This window comes from Euprymna scolopes, chromosome 1 (genome assembly GCF_053919585.1).
Source record: "Euprymna scolopes isolate OS-2025 chromosome 1, ASM5391958v1, whole genome shotgun sequence".
NCBI lineage: Eukaryota > Metazoa > Mollusca > Cephalopoda > Sepiida > Sepiolidae > Euprymna > Euprymna scolopes.
In genome coordinates, this window is record NC_136482.1 from 24,614,806 (window position 1) to 24,635,176 (window position 20,371).

A 20,371-nucleotide genomic window follows, 5' to 3' on the forward strand; every position below is an offset into this window, starting at 1 on the left:
GATCGGGCCAGTAGCTTCCGACGAAACTTCTAAAGAAAATGTGTGTGTTGTGGTGACTAATCCCTATAAATCGCTATCTCTGCATAGAACGGATACCATAATACATAAGATAAGCCCAGTAATTTCCGAGAAAAAATAGAAAGATCAGACAAACAAACAAAGAGAAATGTAATATAAATGTGACTTTCATGTTAAGGTATTGGGTTAGGGCGGAACATTGATTTGCTGCAAGATCCGAAACAGCTGAAATATTACTCACTCAAACAGCAGTCGATTTATCCAAATTACTATTTTGTTGTCACGAACGTCATTTCTTTCACATGATAGCTAAATATTTACTAGAAATTTTCTAGTCTTACTTTATCTAATGCATCACATTTTTAATATCGCTTCATTACTTCGGCATTAATATTGTTCAATCCTTAGTGCGGGCGATAGCTAGAATACAATTGCAAATTACTTAAAATTTCTACCAGGTCTTAGCTGACGAAAGGAACACGTGCCATCATTTCCGTTCAAAATTCCGTACATATTTCCTAGTTCGAAAGAATGATTCCCGAGCTCGACAGGATACACCTGAAGAAGGTGTAGAATAAAAGGTCTGAGTATCATTCTTACATTTTGATATTGATTATCTTCGTTGGTAGAAAAGGGGAAGGGGGTTAGTTCTTGGAAACATGAATTAAAGTGTATTGGACGGAGATGAAAAGGTTGAGCAGTCTTGTTGGAAGAGAAAAGAGTTTATGTGTATGTGTTGTGTCAGGCGGTAACTATAACGGATTCTTTATCTCATTGTCTTCATCAACACTGGAGCCAAAGGGCCAGGCGGGTTCTGTTGCGCCCCAAAAGAGAAGTGCGTTGTCAGTAGCACCGAGAGCAGGAAAGGAAGAAGACAACAATAGTTATACATTATTTTTTATTGGAATCATTTGAGATGAATGATTTGTATTTATCTATTTATTTGCGGATTGTTATCCTCATCTTCATAGTTGTTTTTGTTTCACCACGTTTCGGCCAACTCATTCTCTGGCCTTCTTCAGATGATTAATCGCGATATTATATAATCATAATTATCATAGTAACATTCGGTACGAACTCGACAATAAAAGACTAGAAGAATGAAAAACTTGGATTTATAAGACCAAAAATTCAACCGTGCTCGCCATTCGAGTATGTGGCGTAGTAGATAAAGACGTTGAATCTCTGCGGTTCCAGGTGAGCATTGTCTGAAGATAGCGGTTTCAATCCTACCCAAAGCAGGCTAGAGGATTAGTTGGGCAAAACATGGTGAGACAACAATAAGTAAGGAGGATACAGTAAGAGACTCAGCATTTCTATACCTTCAGTTTAACCACCTGAAAAATGTCAGAGTTGACCGACACATGGTCAAACAACAGCTATGAAAATGAGGATAACAGTCCGCAAATAAATAAAGATACAACAGTTATATTGGAAAATAGGATTAAGATTAAAAAAGATCAGCATTTTTTCCGACGATTAGATTAGTGCCGAAATCGTCCATAATTATTAACTAATGCAGAACTTATATCGGATTTATTTTGACGCACATAAGTTTTGGATTTGACGAACATAAGTTTTGGATTAAGTTTGCCTGTTTCGTTTTACAGCATATACACGCTTTTCGGGTCATCTAATACAGAATCCGGTCATGTTGAAGACGTATTTATGCTTAAGGTTTGTTATATCTTAAAATATTTATTCGCGGTGTTTGGTTTGGTTGTTTTGTTTTCGGCACATCAACTCTTTTCCAATCATTTAATGCTGAATCTAATAATTTTAGAAAAATGTTTTATTTCAATTTCTTTATATTTTCAACTATTTATTAATCGTGTTTAGTTTGGTTGTGTTGTAGAGAAAACATTGTTGTTTTTAGTTTTGGACTTTTCAGAATATAGTTGAGTTTTACAAAGGAAAAGGAAAAACCAATAACGCTAATGCTTGGTGCATTTTCGGTCAGGTAGCTTCAGACAGACTGACACGGTAGAATCAATATCAGATTAGAAATGCATTCTGATTCACTACAACATTTAAAGTTAAGATTAGGACTGGAATTTGAATTACTACAATATTCATACTTAGATTTTTACAAATCTAATATATTATAACACTGTTATGTTGTGTCCACCTTACGGATAATAAAGAACTCTTCCACTTAACACGTCTCTCAGTGTTAACACACATGGTTAAGCTCGAGTCAGTCGGACTGATGCATATTTGTACTTCTTATTTGTTGCGCTTGCTGTTCTGTTTAATATATTTTGTTTCCCCTAATTAACGAGTTGTTTTTCTTCCAGGGACAACAGCAGACTATGATATCATGCTTGACATCTAATTTACTCTGGAATTCATATTAACACATGAGATAAGGAATCAAATTTAATTCACTAAGGATTTACCTTATGTAGGAGATTTACAAGGTCGTTTGTACTGAAAGACCGAAATTCAAATTAGTACGACTGGTAGATCAAATTAGAAATGCAATCGTATCAACTGTTAAAGAAACATAGCATGACCGGATAATGGTTGATATCAAAATCAATAATAATACTCGTTGATATTTGAATCAATAATAATACTCGTTGATATTTGAATAAATATGATATTTGGATCAATAATAATACTCGTTGATATTTGAATAAATATATTTGAATCAATAATAATACTCGCTGATATTTGAATAAATATGGTATTTGAATCAATAATAATACTCGTTGATATTTGAATAAATATGATATTTGAATCAATAATAATACTCGTTGATATTTGAATAAATATGGTATTTGAATCAATAATAATACTCGTTGATATTTGAATAAATATAATATTTGAATCAATAATAATACTCGTTGATATTTGAATAAATATGATATTTGAATCAATAATAATACTCGTTGATATTTGAATAACTATAATATTTGAATCAATAATAATACTCGTTGATATTTGAATAAATATGATATTTGAATCAATAATAATACTCGTTGATATTTGAATAAATATGATATTTGAATCAATAATAATACTCGTTGATATTTGAATAAATATGATATTTGAATCAATAATAATACTCGTTGATATTTGAATAAATATGATATTTGAATCAATAATAATACTCGTTGATATTTGAATAAATATGATATTTGAATCAATAATAATACTCGTTGATATTTGAATAAATATGATATTTGAATCAATAATAATACTCGTTGATATTTGAATAAATATGATATTTGAATCAATAATAATACTACTCTCTATTATGGTGCTGCTTCTCGCAATTTTTTCTCTGATAAAAAGTTGACTTGAGTTCAGTTGTAGGATGAGGTAGGAAATGACTTATTTCGTTAAAAGATTCGACTCGTGTCTTTCAATCATAGGCATGTACATTATCTTCCTGGGATTCTCATGGATGGCCCTGCTCTTGAAGAGAAATCGACTCTGGATTTCATATTTTAGATCCATTAAAAGAATAAGACTAACAACATCACTTTGTAAAAGAAAGATAGGGGGTTGCAGAAAAATTGGGTGAAGGCCAATCAAATTTACAGATACGTTTCTATACCTAATAAGAACCCTCAAATGGAACAGAGATTCACAAATATGACAACAGTACTCCATACATGGTCTTAAAGTATATATGAAGATGTAAATAGCTTCAGTTGTAGAGAAAGTTTATGAGAAAGTGTTTAAACTTTACGCGAAACGGAAAGATCATGGCATGTGCTCTTCAAAATTATCTGATCTATTCCGTTTCTTTTGTTCTAGGTTGTTTAACTGGTTGGTTTTGTGATCTATATCAATTTATTATTTTGATACCACATTGAAATACAGCTTCCTATTTCAGTGGCTTCTTTTCAAGAACGACAAGCTTGTGAACTCTCTTCCTCCTGCCTATCATATTCGTGTTTTCAATACTAAGGCAAATAGTCATCTCTTGTCTTTTTGATAATCATCTTTCATTCTTGTTAGCTCTTTGCATTAAGCAGCTTCACGCCTTGCCTGGAGAAAAACTACAACACTCAGATTAAGAGATTAGATTGTGACGTAAAACGTGTGATCGAATATGAACTCAAGTTCGTTTTAATACGATGTATTCATTGGGGGATACGATTGTCACTAAACTAGTGTTCAATAAGTTGCCGGGTACTGATTCAGAAATTGATCCATGGCCAAGTCTGTAAACTGCCGGAAAAGCAGCCAGAAAAAACCGACACAATTAACCAATCAGCAATCAGTTATCAGAAGATAATATTTTCCTTTATACGAAAAAAAACCCCAACTTTTTCTGGTACTATTTTCGATAAAAATAGGTTTTCTATCATAATTGTTTCCATGTTTTTGGTTTTAAAACTTATTTTTTTAAACATTTATTTAAAAAAAAAAAAACTTGGATCAAGTTTGAATCAGTACCCGGTTCGTAGTTTGCGATAGGATTAGTGCTGAAATCATTACGACGCCTATATCAAAAGATTGTCGTTAGATACGAGAATCGTTCCAAAAGTAAAACTGCTTAATTTTTACCTCCAAAAGTTGAAAAGCTATGAAGACGATATTAGTACCATTAAAACAAGCGAAATTTTATGCTCCAAAATTTATTTTTCTACATACTAGCTATCATTCTTATTACACTTTTATAAGCGATGAACGATGGCTGAGCATGGGCGTCCGGAGCGCACTGTGTCATATGAAGGTCGTTTCAAAAGAAAAGTCTCGTATTTTTTCTAACTAAAAGTGTTGACGGGGTACAAAGACGGAAGTAGTACCAGTAAAATCAGCCATTTTTTGTGCACCATAATTTTTTTCTGTATATTTACATCTATTCTCGATGTACTTTTGCCAGAAATTCACTAACCCATCTCAGCTTCTAAGACACGTTCATGGAAAGAGTTATTTTCTAAGAGTCTCATACTGTCAATATCTGCAACAGAGAGATAAAACTTTCAGGTCATGCATAAGTTTAGTCATTATAACAATGTAATGTGTAATCCCCTCTGATCTATATTGATGGAATATAAAAATAGGAAACATTACATTTGGAACGCTCCTTGTATTTAATATATAAAGTTATCTTATGTAATTTATAAAGTCTGGCCCAAATACCAATATGTCTGACGTATCAATATTTCATTTAAGCTCTCTTATTCTTCCGTCTCTTCTTTCTACTATATTATTGACACCAATATATTTTATTTTACTTTATTTTTTTTCTAAATATACTCATTCAGGCTAGGAAATGTTTTGGGATCGTTTCGTTTTTCCTTACTCAAGAATATTCTTAAGCATTAAAGAAGGCAATCATGTCATGAGTTATTTCTCTTGACTTATCTTAAACGTCTTTAAATCGTTCAGTACAAAATTTCATTGCTCACGATATGCATTCCTAATTTATGCCACAACAAATTTGCGATGCATAAAACTGAAATAGATTCTGGTTCAACCCACAAGTTAATCCACAATTTTTAGGGGTTTTTTGTTTGTTTATTTATTTATTTTTACATAGGCATCACCACTTATCAAGGCCCAGAGACCAGTCGAGGATAGGGGTTAAGAGTGTACAGTAGTAAATTGAACAATATAGTAACCGTTAGTAATGGAAATTCGGTAAATTTGTAAACTTAAGTGGAACGACTCATCAAGAACTTGTTTACATTGGATAAGAAGACAATCAGATTGTAGTCAGCTTGAAAGCAGGAAAACGGAAGACAATTCCACATGCATGCACTTCTAAGAAAGAAGCTTTGGTCATGGAATCTACGTTTAGGTTTAGGCACAGATAACGAGTGGGGGAAATTATTGATAGTTTTCAGCTAGACGAGTGTTTCTTGTGAAAGTTTGGCGAGAGGAGACCATAGATTGAAGCTCAGTCGAGCACTTGCCATGAAAATAACGATAAAGAAGAAACAAACTCGCAACATCTCTTCTGTGAGATAGAGGTTGCAGGGAAGAGAAATATCTCCTACGAGGCTACGAAGTCTATTTTGAACTATATCAAAGCAGGATAAGTCCTTTCTAATAGCTCCTGCCCAGATGTGACAACAGTACTCCATTCTGGGACGTACCTGGCTCTTATATAGATAGAGAATTGCATCAGCAATATCTACTGGATCGATAGAAGGATCCCACCATTTTTCCAGCGGCCTCCGCAAGAGATTTTATGTACGTGTTCCATTTAAGATCAGGAGTAATGGTGAAGCGCAGAAGCTTGTCAAAACATGAGTCCTCCCCAAGGCGAGAGCCATTCATTTCTACTGATGCCATATGGGGATCAGAGCGTTGATGATATAAAGATAAAAGCTTGGTTTTAGATGCATTAAAAGTAACCAGCCACTCCTTTCCCCATTGTACCAGTGCTCAAGATCAGAGGAGAGAGAATCGGAGAGAACTTGGTCGTTTATGGTCTTAGATGTGCTACCATAGATAGTAGTGTCATAAGCATAAATGTCACTATTGTATACAGCCTATTACTTCATTCAATTTATTTATAAAAGAAAGGTAAGAAATATTTCCTTCGAAAGATTAGCTTACTTGGAAATCATTTGAAACTTTTTAGCCATTTCTCAATTGAGACTGAAATTTTTAAGAAGCAATTTATTTAATTTTATAAGTATAGATTAAAATAACACCAGCTCACTAAAATCAGTTATAATTTATAACTATCTGGTTTAATTATTTGTGTATTTACCAATGAATACCGTGATAATCACATCTAAATTTTAAGATCATATAAAAAATAAAATCAATACTTTGGAAAAACAACGATGAAGAAAACAAAATATTAAAAAAATGTGAAATAAAAATTAAAAATACAAAAGCTCCGGGTATTATCAGGCATTTATAGATATAGTCATATAGTGTGAAGGTTTAAACATCCATCGTAACATTAGAGCAACAGAATTAAAATCCCAAATAAAACTAAATGGAATATGACGTAATGTCTTTAAGAATTGTAACATTTCAATTACACACGCAGAGTATCCATTAGAGTAAGATATTTAAATAATCTAAGAATATGACGTGTATTTGTGAGAATTGTGATGCAATCTTGATTATATACACGAATTTCCAATAATAATATTCCGGATAAAAATTCTGAAAATATGACGTCATATCATAAAATCATGACGTATGTTTTATTACACATCAGCTTTACATTATAAGATATTTAAGATTTTAAAAATCTAAGAAAATATTATGCCATATGTTTGAAAATTGTGACGCAGTTTTCGATTACATGCATCAACTCTTCGTTATATTATCAAGTTTGAAATTGTGACGTTGTTTTGGTTACACACGAACACCGAATCACAATGTAAATGAGCGAGTTTCACGAGAGCCAGACAGATGGGATTCGCGTTTTACCTGCAATACCTCCCCTCTTCGCCACGAACCAGTGAGGATCTGATTTTGAATAGGATCTATATCAAGGGCTTCACCACAAATATGGGGACCGCACAACTTCCTGCAAAAGAGAAAACGCCATGGTTAGAGTTAGGGTTAAAGTTAGGGAACACCATGAAGAGATTCGAATTAGGAAATAGAAAGTTTTAAAATAAACAGAAAAATGAAAACAAAACGTGATTGCTGGGACCGCAAAATATAAATTTTTCAGTTTTTCGTTATTTTTATTATTATTATTAAACGTTTCTACTGCTGGCTACAGAGTATGAATTCACATGGCTAAGTGTCTCCTAAGTCCTATGCTTTTAGGGCAAATTTGTTCGCTTGGTTTATGTTCATGCTTGTCCAATCACAAACGTTGGCTAATGATCATTTTTTCTGCCTTTCGATCGGCTTCCTTATAATAAGCCCTTAACGAATATGTGGCACTGGACTTGAAAACTAAATGTGACCAAACAATCTCAAAACTTTACATTTGATGACAGAGAATATTAATGAGATGCCAATAAGGTTTCTCATCTCTGCAATACTGTTCTGATCAGATCGTTTATAATCAGTAATAAATGATGTTGGAAAGTTTTTCTTTTTGCTGCAATTTTATACTCAAGTTAACACTTTACCTCCAAATAAATACGAACTTTATCAAAATTAAGTCAACAATTATAAAGTATTTCGTTTTTGGATTTTTGGTGCTTATGTATTTTTTGTATTTATGTATTTTTGATGCTGATGTATTTTTGGTACTTATGTATTTTTGGTACTTATGTATTTTTGGCACTTATGTATTTTTGATGCTGATGTATTTTTGGTGCTTATGTATTTTTGGTACTTATGTATTTTTGGTATTTATGTATTTTTGGTACTTATGTATTTTTGGTACTTATGTATTTTTGGTACTTATGTATTTTTGGTGCTTATGTATTTTTGGTACTTATGTATTTTTGGTATTTATGTATTTTTGGTGCTTATGTCTTTTTGGTACTTATGTATTTTTCGTACTTATGTATTTTGGGTGCTTATGTATTTTTGGTACTTATGTATTTTTGGTACTTATGTATTTTTGGTGCTTATGTATTTTTGGTACTTATGTATTTTTGGTACTTATGTATTTTTGGTACTTATGTATTTTTGGTGCTTATGTATTTTTGGTATTTATGTATTTTTGGTACTTATGTATTTTTGGTACTTATGTATTTTTGGTGCTTATGTATTTTTGGTACTTATGTATTTTTGGTATTTATGTATTTTTGGTACTTATGTATTTTTGGTATTTATGTATTTTTGGTACTTATGTATTTTTGGTACTTATGTATTTTTGGTATTTATGTATTTTTGGTGCTTATGTATTTTTGGTACTTATGTATTTTTGGTATTTATGTATTTTTGGTACTTATGTATTTTTGGTACTTATGTATTTTTGGTACTTATGTATTTTTGGTTCTTATGTATTTTTGGTGCTTATGTATTTTTGGTACTTATGTATTTTTGGTATTTATGTATTTTTGGTGCTTATGTATTTTTGGTACTTATGTATTTTTGGTATTTTTGGTACTTATGTATTTTTGGTACTTGTGTATTTTTGGTACTTATGTATTTTTGGTACTTATGTATTTTTGGTGCGTATGTATTTTTGGTACTTATGTATTTTTGGTATTTATGTATTTTTGGTACTTATGTATTTTTGGTACTTATGTATTTTTGGTACATATGTATTTTTGGTACTTATGTATTTTTGGTATTTATGTATTTTTGGTATTTATGTATTTTTGGTACTTATGTATTTTTGGTACTTATGTATTTTTGGTACTTATGTATTTTTGGTACTTATGTATTTTTAGTATTTATGTATTTTTGGTATTTATGTATTTTTGGTACTTATGTATTTTTGATGCTTATGTATTTTTGGTACTTATGTATTTTTGGTACTTATGTATTTTTGGTACTTATGTATTTTTGGTACTTATGTATTTTTGGTGCTTATGTATTTTTGGTACTTATGTATTTTTGGTATTTATGTATTTTTGGTACTTATGTATTTTTGGTACTTATGTATTTTTGGTGCTTATGTATTTTTGGTGCTTATGTATTTTTGGTACTTATGTATTTTTGGTATTTATGTATTTTTGGTACTTATGTATTTTTGGTACTTATGTATTTTTGGTATTTATGTATTTTTGGTACTTATGTATTTTTGGTACTTATGTATTTTTGGTACTTATGTATTTTTGGTGCGTATGTATTTTTGGTACTTATGTATTTTTGGTATTTATGTATTTTTGGTACTTATGTATTTTTGGTACTTATGTATTTTTGGTACTTATGTATTTTTGGTGCGTATGTATTTTTGGTACTTATGTATTTTTTGTATTTATATATTTTTGGTACTTATGTATTTTTGGTACTTATGTATTTTTGGTACTTATGTATTTTTGGTATTTATGTATTTTTGGTGCTTATGTATTTTTGGTGCTTATGTATTTTTGGTATTTATGTATTTTTGGTGCTTATGTATTTTTGGTACTTATGTATTTTTGGTACTTATGTATTTTTGGTACTCATGTATTTTTGGTATTTATGTATTTTTGGTATTTATGTATTTTTGGTACTTATGTATTTTTGGTACTTATGTATTTTTGGTATTTATGTATTTTTGGTATTTATGTATTTTTGGTACTTATGTATTTTTGGTACATATGTATTTTTGGTACTTATGTATTTTTGGTATTTATGTATTTTTGGTATTTATGTATTTTTGGTACTTATGTATTTTTGGTACTTATGTATTTTTGGTACTTATGTATTTTTGGTACTTATGTATTTTTAGTATTTATGTATTTTTGGTATTTATGTATTTTTGGTACTTATGTATTTTTGGTGCTTATGTATTTTTGGTACTTATGTATTTTTGGTACTTATGTATTTTTTGTACTAATGTATTTTTGGTGCTTATGTATTTTTGGTACTCATGTATTTTTGGTACTTATGTATTTTTGGTACTTATGTATTTTTGGTATTTATGTATTTTTGGTGCTTATGTATTTTTGGTGCTTATGTATTTTTGGTACTTATGTATTTTTGGTGCTTATGTATTTTTGGTGCTTATGTATTTTTGGTACTTATGTATTTTTGGTATTTATGTATTTTTGGTACTTATGTATTTTTGGTACTTATGTATTTTTGGTATTTATGTATTTTTGGTATTTATGTATTTTTGGTATTTATGTATTTTTGGTACATATGTATTTTTGGTATTTATGTATTTTTGGTATTTATGTATTTTTGGTACTTATGTATTTTTGGTACTTATGTATTTTTGGTGCTTATGTATTTTTGGTACTTATGCAATTTTTGCACTTATGTATTTTTGGTGCTTACGTATTTTTGGTACTTATGTATTTTTGGTACTTATGTATTTTTGGTATTTATTTAGTTTTGGTGCTTATCTATTTTTGGTACTTATGTATTTTTGGTACTCATGTATTTTTGGTACTTATGTATTTTTGGTGCTTATGTATTTTTGGTGCTTATGTATTTTTGGTGCTTATGTGTTTTCGATGCTTATGTATTTTTGGTACTTATGTATTTTTGGTACTTATGTATTTTTAGTACTTATGTACTTTTGGTGCTTATGTATTTTTGGTGCTTACGTATTTTTGGTACTTATGTATTTTTGGTACTTATGTATTTTTGGTACTTATTTAGTTTTGGTGCTTATCTATTTTTGGTACTTATGTATTTTTGGTACTCATGTATTTTTGGTACTTATGGATTTTTGGTGCTTATGTATTTTTGGTGCTTATGTATTTTTGGTGCTTATGTGTTTTCGATGCTTATGTATTTTTGGTATATATGTATTTTTGGTACTTATGTATTTTTGGTACTTATGTATTTTTTGTACCACTCTATACTTAAATTCAAGTTTCGCGATATCTTTTTTTTATTATTAAATTGTTAGGTAGAAGCACAGAATAATTTTTAAAAACGCTCTCCCCTCCCCCATATTAAGAATGGTTTTCAAAATAATAAAGTTATTATTTCACCGCGGTACCAAAAATATATAAGTGCCAGATGTTTTTAGATGAGGATCGATAATTTGTATTATTGTATTATTTTGAATACTATTTTCATTTCGAATTTTATTCTCACAACGTTTCAGATGATGTAATTGTTAGGTACAACCTAACAATAATAAAGTCATTCTCCTGCACCGAATGAGGGAGCGTTACCACCCTGGGGAAAAGGACAGTTTCGTGATGACAATTAGAGGGTAAACAAAACCTGCCACGCATCACTGACTTTAACCATCATGAATCCACCGGATTCTCATTTACTATTTTGTTTAGTAAGTTGTTGGATAAATATGTTAAAGGTTATACTTCTTTTTCTGCTAATTTTTTAGTTGGTATGCGAATGAGTTTTTCGCAACTTTGCGATACCGATGTGAACAAATAGTTTATGATCTGTAATGAATCGCATAATATGACTTTTAAAAGTTTCTTCTTGATTAATATTTACTAACTAGGAGTAGTCGAACCAGGCATTATCAATGATTTCTCTTGGATAACAACTTATAGTGTTCTCTGGAATTTGGGTGACAACAAGTCTCCCCAGACTTCCAGTAATCTCCACTTCTTTCGATAACCTTTTCAAAGAATTTGCGTTATCGCAACAGCCGATTACCATTGATTTCTCGTTGGCAGCGACCATTGGTCGTCACTATAATTTGAGTGGCAATAAGCCTCCCCAATGCCCCAGTCCTCTTTGCACTCATCTAGCGGAGGTCTTTCCATCCTCCTTAACCCTCCTCACTTATTTGCTGTGGTGCAGGTGCATGATGACACGCGCAAATAAAGGGGGTATCTTACAATTATATCGTTTCATTTTTCATGATTGCATGTCATGCTCCTTTGTGTTTTACATCTGTAGCATTTCCTGCGTATCTAGTTTGTGTCTGTAGTTCATGCATGTTAGTCTCCATTATTATTATTATTATTATTATTATTATTATTATTATTATTATTTAATGTTATTATTATTATATTTTTAATAATATGTTATTCTTTTTTCTCCTCCTCCTCATTATTATTATTATTATTATTATTATTATTATTATTATTATTATTTATTTTTATTATTTATATTGGCTTACAAGGAGCTTTAACACAGGTCATCAAAGATCTCTCCTTGGAAACAACCTGTGGTGTTCCCTGGAAGTTGAGTGACAACAAGTCTCTCTAAGTTTCCAGTACTCTCCACCTCTTTCGATAACATCTGCAAGTAAATTTGCATTATTGCAACAGCTGCTTGCCATTGATTCCGCGTTGGCAGCGGCTATTGGTCTTCACTGTGTCCTTGGGGAGTCTTATTGCCACTCATATAAGTGGCAATAAGCCTCCCCAATGACCCAATTCTCTTCGCACTTATCCGGCGGAGATCTGGTCAGTTCCTCGGTTTTTCCTTCCTCCTTTACTACTTGGGTATTTGGTTTCACTCTTTTTGGAGAGGACAGTAGTGTGGGAATGGGAGGATGGAGTTGGGGGTTGGGTTAGAGAACTTATAGATATGCGGTTTCAGTGTTCTTGGTTCCATGTAGTGTTTCATGGTTTGCCTTTGCAGCAGTTTGTCTGGCCCGCGATTGTTGCTCCTGTATCTGTTAGTTTCCACATTCAACGGTTTTCTTAATATTTCAGTTGTTTTCATTATTGTTGTTCGTTGTATTTTTTCCAGTCATTCCTTTGATGCCAATTCCTCCCATTCATTTTTCAAAATTTTTCGGGATTATTCCTAGTGCTCCTACTGATATTGGTATTATTTTGATTTTCTTAATCTTTGATATCCCTTTTCCGCTATTTAGCTAGCTCTGTGTATCTGCTCCGTTTCTCCTTTTCTTTGATATTCCCCCTGTGGTCAGCTGGAACAGCAAAGTCTACGATTTGACAGGACTTTTCTTTCTTGTTGATTATTACGACATTATTATTATTATTATTATTATTATTATTATTATTATTATTATTATTATTATTATTATTATTATTATTATTTATTTATTTATAATATGTATATTAATATTATCTTATTTTTATTATTTTCCTTATTTTTTAACAACAACAACAACAACAAAAACATAATAATAATAATAATAATAATAATAATAATAATAATAATAATAATAATAAAATGATCTCCTTACGTGAATGAAGATTTTACGATTGTCCTTCTTCACTATTGACACCGGCTCATGTCTTTACCATTTGTTTGTTAGTTTTCTGTAAAGGGGTTTGCACAGTTTCAAATGCATTGGCATTCATACTTGTCTTTTTTTCTTTTCTTTTCTTTTTTCCTTTTGTAGTTTTTGAGCAGTTTGCTGTTTTCACTTGTGTGATTCACCATTTCGTTTCTTTGTTTACAGTTTCCTTGGGTCTTGTCGATCTTTACTCTTATCAAGTTCGTTCTGATTTCGTTCGTTTTTGCAGCTATCACCAGATATTACGTTCATCTGTGAAAATGTTATTTTTGTAACCATGTTCATGCTATCCCTTTGGTCTCACAATGTTATTGCTAATTTTCCTATCTTACTATTCTCACGTTTTATTAGTTCCTGTTTCACTGCTCTCCGTATTGTTTATCTTGTCGATGATTTTGGTGGCGGTATTCAACGTCTCTGTATTTTTTCTGATGCACCCTTTTAATCATTTAACTGCATCGTTCGCGAATTCTCCATGACTTATCAGTCTTCTCTCTCTCTCTCTCTCTCTCTCTCTCTCTCTCTCTCTCTCTCTCTCTCTCTTTCTGTTTAAATAGAATGAATCAGTATTATATATACGGCATAATCACGTTGACACTGGTTCATGTTAGATCACCAGAGTTAAAGTAACGATGAGCCAGGTTAGTACCAGATGAGTGACCATTTAGGATTACCAGCCGTTGTATAGAGGATGACGTCAGAAACTCCCTGTAAGATTTGCAAAAACTTAACGTCGTCACCTCCTTTAACTGGGATATACATACAACGGGGGCCGCTTGTGAATTTCGTACTCCAAATGGAACTTCATACGTTAGAGGAAGCCGGTTAAACCAACAGGGTGAATGCCTCTTCGATATGGTAGAGTCAGTATCATTATTCGGGTGCAATGCGTTATGTATGGTGGTTCAATTCTTGGCTTAAAAAATTGACAGAACTGAATTTCTAGGAGAAAAAGCTGAATCGAGTCTAGAACGCCTCAAAATGACCCCAAATTTTGTTTGCTTACAAATCTATAAAATTTTCTTCATTGTTTTATGAAAATATCTTAAAAATGAGATAAACAGCCGTAAATGACACCTTGCGTGACGTTTCATCTTTTCCTTCCAAATTGAACAAACGTTGTGATTAATTACTGCTAATATTTTTTATGAGGTAGTGATTGCAGCGGAAGATAACAATGGCGGGGTGATTAATGACGTGCGCTGATGACCTACATGTGGCAGGTTCGAATCTATTTAGTTCCTTAGCATCACTTCCAGATGTGGATGTTGGCAACCTTCACGGGACCCTTCCTGTGAATCCCTGTACTTAACAACAGAATCAAGCCAAGAAAAAAATTTACCATGAAAATTTGGTTTTATCTATTAATGAGTTATCGTTTATCAAATCCTAAAGACTACTCAAGGGTATGTATTAATGAATTTGTCTCGTATATGACGATGAGATAACACCGTGAAGGTTGGTAAAAAATGATTGAACCTGGACATAAATTTGATTATTTAAGAGAAGAGTTGAACAAGAACTTGTTAATATTCGACTTGAAAATAATCATGTTGTAGTCAGTTGGGAAGTTCTAAATTTTCCAATGGAATTTCCATTTAATTTTAGGTACACAAAAACGAAATTTATTTATAATATTTGTAGCTCGACGACGTTTTTTTTTGTGTGATTGTTTTGCATGCAACGGTGATCATAGAGGGGTGATCATAGACTAGAGCTCAGTCGAACACCTACGATGAAAATAACAATAGAGCAGAGAAAGACTATGAACCTTTCTTTTGTGAGAAAGAGACTCTAGAGAAGTTAAGAGGACATTTCTAACAAGATCTACAAGTCGGTTTTGTACTTTGTTATAACAGAAAAAAATGTGTTTTGTTCTCCAGGTGTACTCTATTTTAGAAGGAGTATACATGTAGGGGATTGCGTCAGGAGTAAGATACTCTCTGAAACAGTAGAATGATCTAACCACATATATACGATTTTAATTGAAATCATCTTACGCAAAGAAAGGCCTCAATAAAGGAAATATTCGCTTCATATTCCAAAGAAGAGAATCATGGAGCAACCAAGAAAAGGCATAAGAATGAAATTTTACCGAGAAGAAAGTCCAAAGCTCAATTGAGGGCTTTCAATAATAGTGATCTGTCACTATTCTGAAAATAAATCTTTAGAAATCCATATGTCATAGGTCATTCATATTTGAGGCTGCTTGAACGCCTATCGTTTCAAGCCATATGCATTAAGTATCGTTGCCCCATCTGTGCTGATGCATCTAACACGAGTCCAAAAAAAGTCCCTAATCTAATACGCCCCGCACTATCAGCCAAGCTCCAACCTCTGTCCCATCGCCATAATATTGCACCCCCTGTTCTTGTTTTACAAGTAATTCAATGGAAAGTGTTCTTATGAATTTATAGTTCTTGTGCCACCCTCGACGTAAATATTCCCGACTAACCCGCCAAGCAACAAAATCCCACCCCTACAATATAGAGATCTTTAGCTGCCAGAAAACCTTCTACTCTAATAGTTTCTTCCCTCGGACTGCTAGTCTTTGGAATTCTTTCGCTGTTCCCTGCTTCCTCGTACTGTACTTACCTGCAGAAGTTTAAATGTAATGTGAATAGAAATCCCGCTGCATAGTTTACTGTTAGACAATTATAAAAACGTTCAAGTATGCCTCGTTTGGGGTAAAAAAAAAAAAGTTAAAAAAATATTATGCAAAGCATTAAGAAAGTTTGCTGAATTAAAGAATCGAGGTAAGATAAAAATTAACTAATATGTTTGCAAATTAAACTCATTTTGACATGCACTAAGTGTGACCCTTGTCAAAATCTACACTAACTAACTTAATCGCTACTGGGGTAGACGTTCTATTATGTAATATAAAGGTTTTAAGAGGATCAAGATGCAGATCATTAAAACCGTTTGCTGATGTAAAGAATCGAATGAAAAAACTTTGATTAAGTAAGAAACATTAGAAAAATCAAGTTCAGTAAGATAACACGTATATTTTTTTATGGAAATCGCTTTCGACAAGGCATGAAGCCACTTGATGTAAGGAGCTAAAAATACTAATCTAGGATCAAAATCTTGCCAACGATAATTATTAGATGGGATAGATTCTGACTCAGAAAACACCAATTCTTCCCTCTTTATCAGAAACATCGCTCATGGAATGTGAGGACAGAAAACTATTTCAGAAAAGTCTCGTCCACAGGTGAATCCAGATTCACCGTTATAGCCTAATGGATGAGTATGACTTGGGGGATTTGTTATGGGGCAAGCTGATATAGCTATTTTATACGACGTCTAAATCTGCCTACGATTATCTTCTACCCCACGTTAATGAGTCATCATTATGAAATGATTTGTCCAACGTGCTTTAAAATGGTGTTTTTTTTATGTGTTTGGCGCGGAATGATGTAAGTAGAAAAAGTTCGTTGGCGAAGGTTTCCTCATTTATAAACAGTCTATTATCCGCTATTGTTTCTTGGTAAATAAATAACTATGCCGCCGCGAACCCAATGGAGATCTTCCAGTACCACTCAAACATTACGCGATTGTTTATTCATCTGGTCCCATCCTTGGTCGGATAAAATGCTTTGCTTTTATGAGATGACCAGTATTGGAAAACTCTAATAGACTACAAAAAACGTATTACGCAATCCATCAAAGTCTATTCCTGAAATATATATACACATCTATCTCCATATGTATTTACAATAATTAAACAATTAAATACGTGTTAAATGCTATGTACTCCTATTAACTACTGGAATACGGCTCAACGATATCTATTCTTACTTCCTGTATCTATCTAGCAATCGAATTCTCTATCTATCTATCTATCTATCATGTTTCTACCTTACCTTTTCTCTTAGCTCCTACCCTCTCACTTTCAAATAACCATTAAATGACATTCAAAGGTGAAGAATCACATAGTATATTTATATACATACATACATACATACATACACACGGCCCTGTCGGTGCGGTATTAGAATACGCCGATTGCCCCCCTGCAGAGGGTAAAAGTCACTCAATGAGGGTCCTGGATATGACCTTAAACTATATCCAGTGGTGAGGCCCAGGTTGTGGGCTTTGGGGAGTGTGGAGCCACCCTTTAATTACCATTGCTCCCATGTTCACTCTGACCCAGAGTGGTAGTACCTGTTAGGGTCCCAACTATTGGTTAAATAGAAACCGACGTGAAAACAACAAATATGCTCTATTAAAAAATGTTTTCTTCAAAATCTTTGGATTCGGCATTAAATAACCCGAAAAGGGTTGATATGCCGTAAAACAAAAACAACCAACCAACCAACCTACACACACACACACACACACACACACACATATATATATATATATATGTGTGTGTGTGTGTGTGTGTGTGTGTGTGTGTGTGTGTGTGTGTGGAGAAGTTAAAACTAAAGAATAAGATCAATTCTTTATGAGGAGATAATGCAAAGCTCAACAAATTGTTTTGGAGCTTATATAATAATCAGTAAAGGGAGTAAATGAAAGTATAAAAACTAAATATATAGATAGGATAGATTAATTCATATATTTAATAAGTGTATACATCAATTAAGGGTGTAGAGTAAGTGAAGAACTTTTTATACCGTGGTATTTCGAAGTTTAATGCTTCTCATCAGAAGAGAAGAGAAGATGCTAGGTAACATATTAGGGATGCGACGTCTAGCGACGGTTTTATTTGGAGCGAAATGAAATATTGAAACTGTTGTGGAGAACTAAATTGATCTCTGTGATATAGTAGGAGTATAGCTTTTATTATATAATGCAGGTAAGTGCGTGGCATATATGTCATGGTGGGTTTTATATATCTGGGCAATATGTGTGGACAAGGTATAAAGAGTTCTCACTTACCTACACCCATAATTAATGTATACCTTTATTGAATAAATGATGTGCAGATGTTTCGATCATTACTGATGTTATCAGGCAAATGAAAATTAAAACAGTTTTAGAGAAAAAAATATTTTACCATGTCTAGCGTGTAGCATGGGTTAATGTTCTTATTTCATTATATATATATATATATATATATATATATATATATATATATATATATATATATATATATATATATGGACACAAAACACAACACATTAGTGCATCGCATGATATGGTCTCAGTAGGTTTGCTCTTTTAAGGGGGGGGGGTACCACTTATGCCACTTCAGGATGAGGTTAATATATATAATGTAATTATTGGAACAGTTGCGTATTAATCGTTTGTAAAAGGAATTTGGTATCATCAAATCATTTACGAGGACGGCTCAACAAGAACTTGTTTACATGGGCTTCCATGATAATGATATTGCAGCCAGCTGGAACGCAGATCAGCGGAACAGAGTTCGACGGGCAGAGAAGAAGCTCTGTTTATGGAATACGTGTTTAGGTTTAGGGAACAATATGGAGTGGGAGAAAAGTGTTTGCCTCTCTAATTGACTTTGTCCGTGAGTCGATTACACTTAAAGTGAAAAGTCAGTTTCTAAATATTTTCTGTATATAATAAACGTCTAGAGATTTTATGCAAATATTATTTTGACATTTATCTAATTCTAGCAGGTTTACCCGGCCTTCGATGGGACGAAAGTGTAAGAAATTTCTATCAAAATCTTTTTTATGTCTCTCTATCCGTCTATCTATCTTTCTCTTTAACCTACTCTGTTCTCAATCGGTGTATGAGACGCGGTTTTTTGTTCATTTTCTTTTCTTCTTTCTCTTCATTTTTACATTCCTGCATGTTTTTCGTTTTAGTTCCGCGTGTTTTCTTTTTGTTTCTCCATTTCTTTATTATCTTTCCCTCCTTTTCTTTTTCTATCATAATTTCTGTCGTCCTTTTATTCTCAGTTTATTTCCGCTTTCCATTATTTTTTCTTTCTGTCTTCTTTTCTGTCCTTTTCTTATCCCCTTTTTTCATATTTTCCATCTTTCGATTTCCGTTCCCTTTCATTTTTTCTTCGTTTAGGTTTCTTTCTTATTTTCGCTATTTATTCTCTCCTTCTCTCTCGCTCTTTCTCTCTCTCTCTCTCTCTCTCTCTATCTATCTATCTATCTATCTATCTCTATCTCTCTATCTCTATCTATCTTTCTGTACTCTTATTCATGACTAATGTCGTTAAAAACAAGAACGCTAAATTGGCGTGTGAAGCGGAAATGAGAACGTTTAATAGCACACCAGCCGTCGCTTCCACGTCGAATTTTGACACCTGTAAAAACAACAACCAACATTGCGCGCCATTTTTTTGCCTTTTATATTAACCTTTTAAAGCAGAGAAAGACCGAGTACTCTACATTGAAGCCACTTCAATGGAAGTAAACGACACTAAGCGTGGTGTGAAAAGGCGTGTGTCTTCCATTTTCTTTCAACTCGCGCGGACAATGTTAATCGGAAAGCAAACATGTTTTCGGGACGTTGCACATTTTTGCTACTTAAAATGTTAAACCAAAATTATATATATATATATATATATATATATATATATATATATATATATATATATATATATATATATATATATATATATATATTGTGGGGTCTGTGTACGCGCCTGGTCCACAAAGTATAGAAATAAAAAAATTAAAAAAAAACGTTTACAAATGTTTTTGATATGGATGTACATAATAATACTTTGATAAGTATGCTTTAACTTAAATAGGGACGGTATAATAAAATTGT

At 32.4% G+C, this 20,371-nt stretch overlaps 1 protein-coding gene across 2 annotated transcripts in view; it reads right to left on the bottom strand.

Moving 5' to 3' along the window:
• The window catches only part of LOC145287598 (WD repeat-containing protein 25-like), a 137,477-nt gene that overhangs the window by 14,755 nt on the left and 102,351 nt on the right, over positions 1–20,371 (bottom strand). For both annotated transcript variants that reach the window (XM_080135460.1, XM_080135494.1), the window contains one exon: positions 7,381–7,480. In XM_080135460.1, coding sequence (XP_079991586.1) covers positions 7,381–7,480 — 100 coding nt within the window. The remainder of the gene's footprint in view (positions 1–7,380; positions 7,481–20,371) is intronic.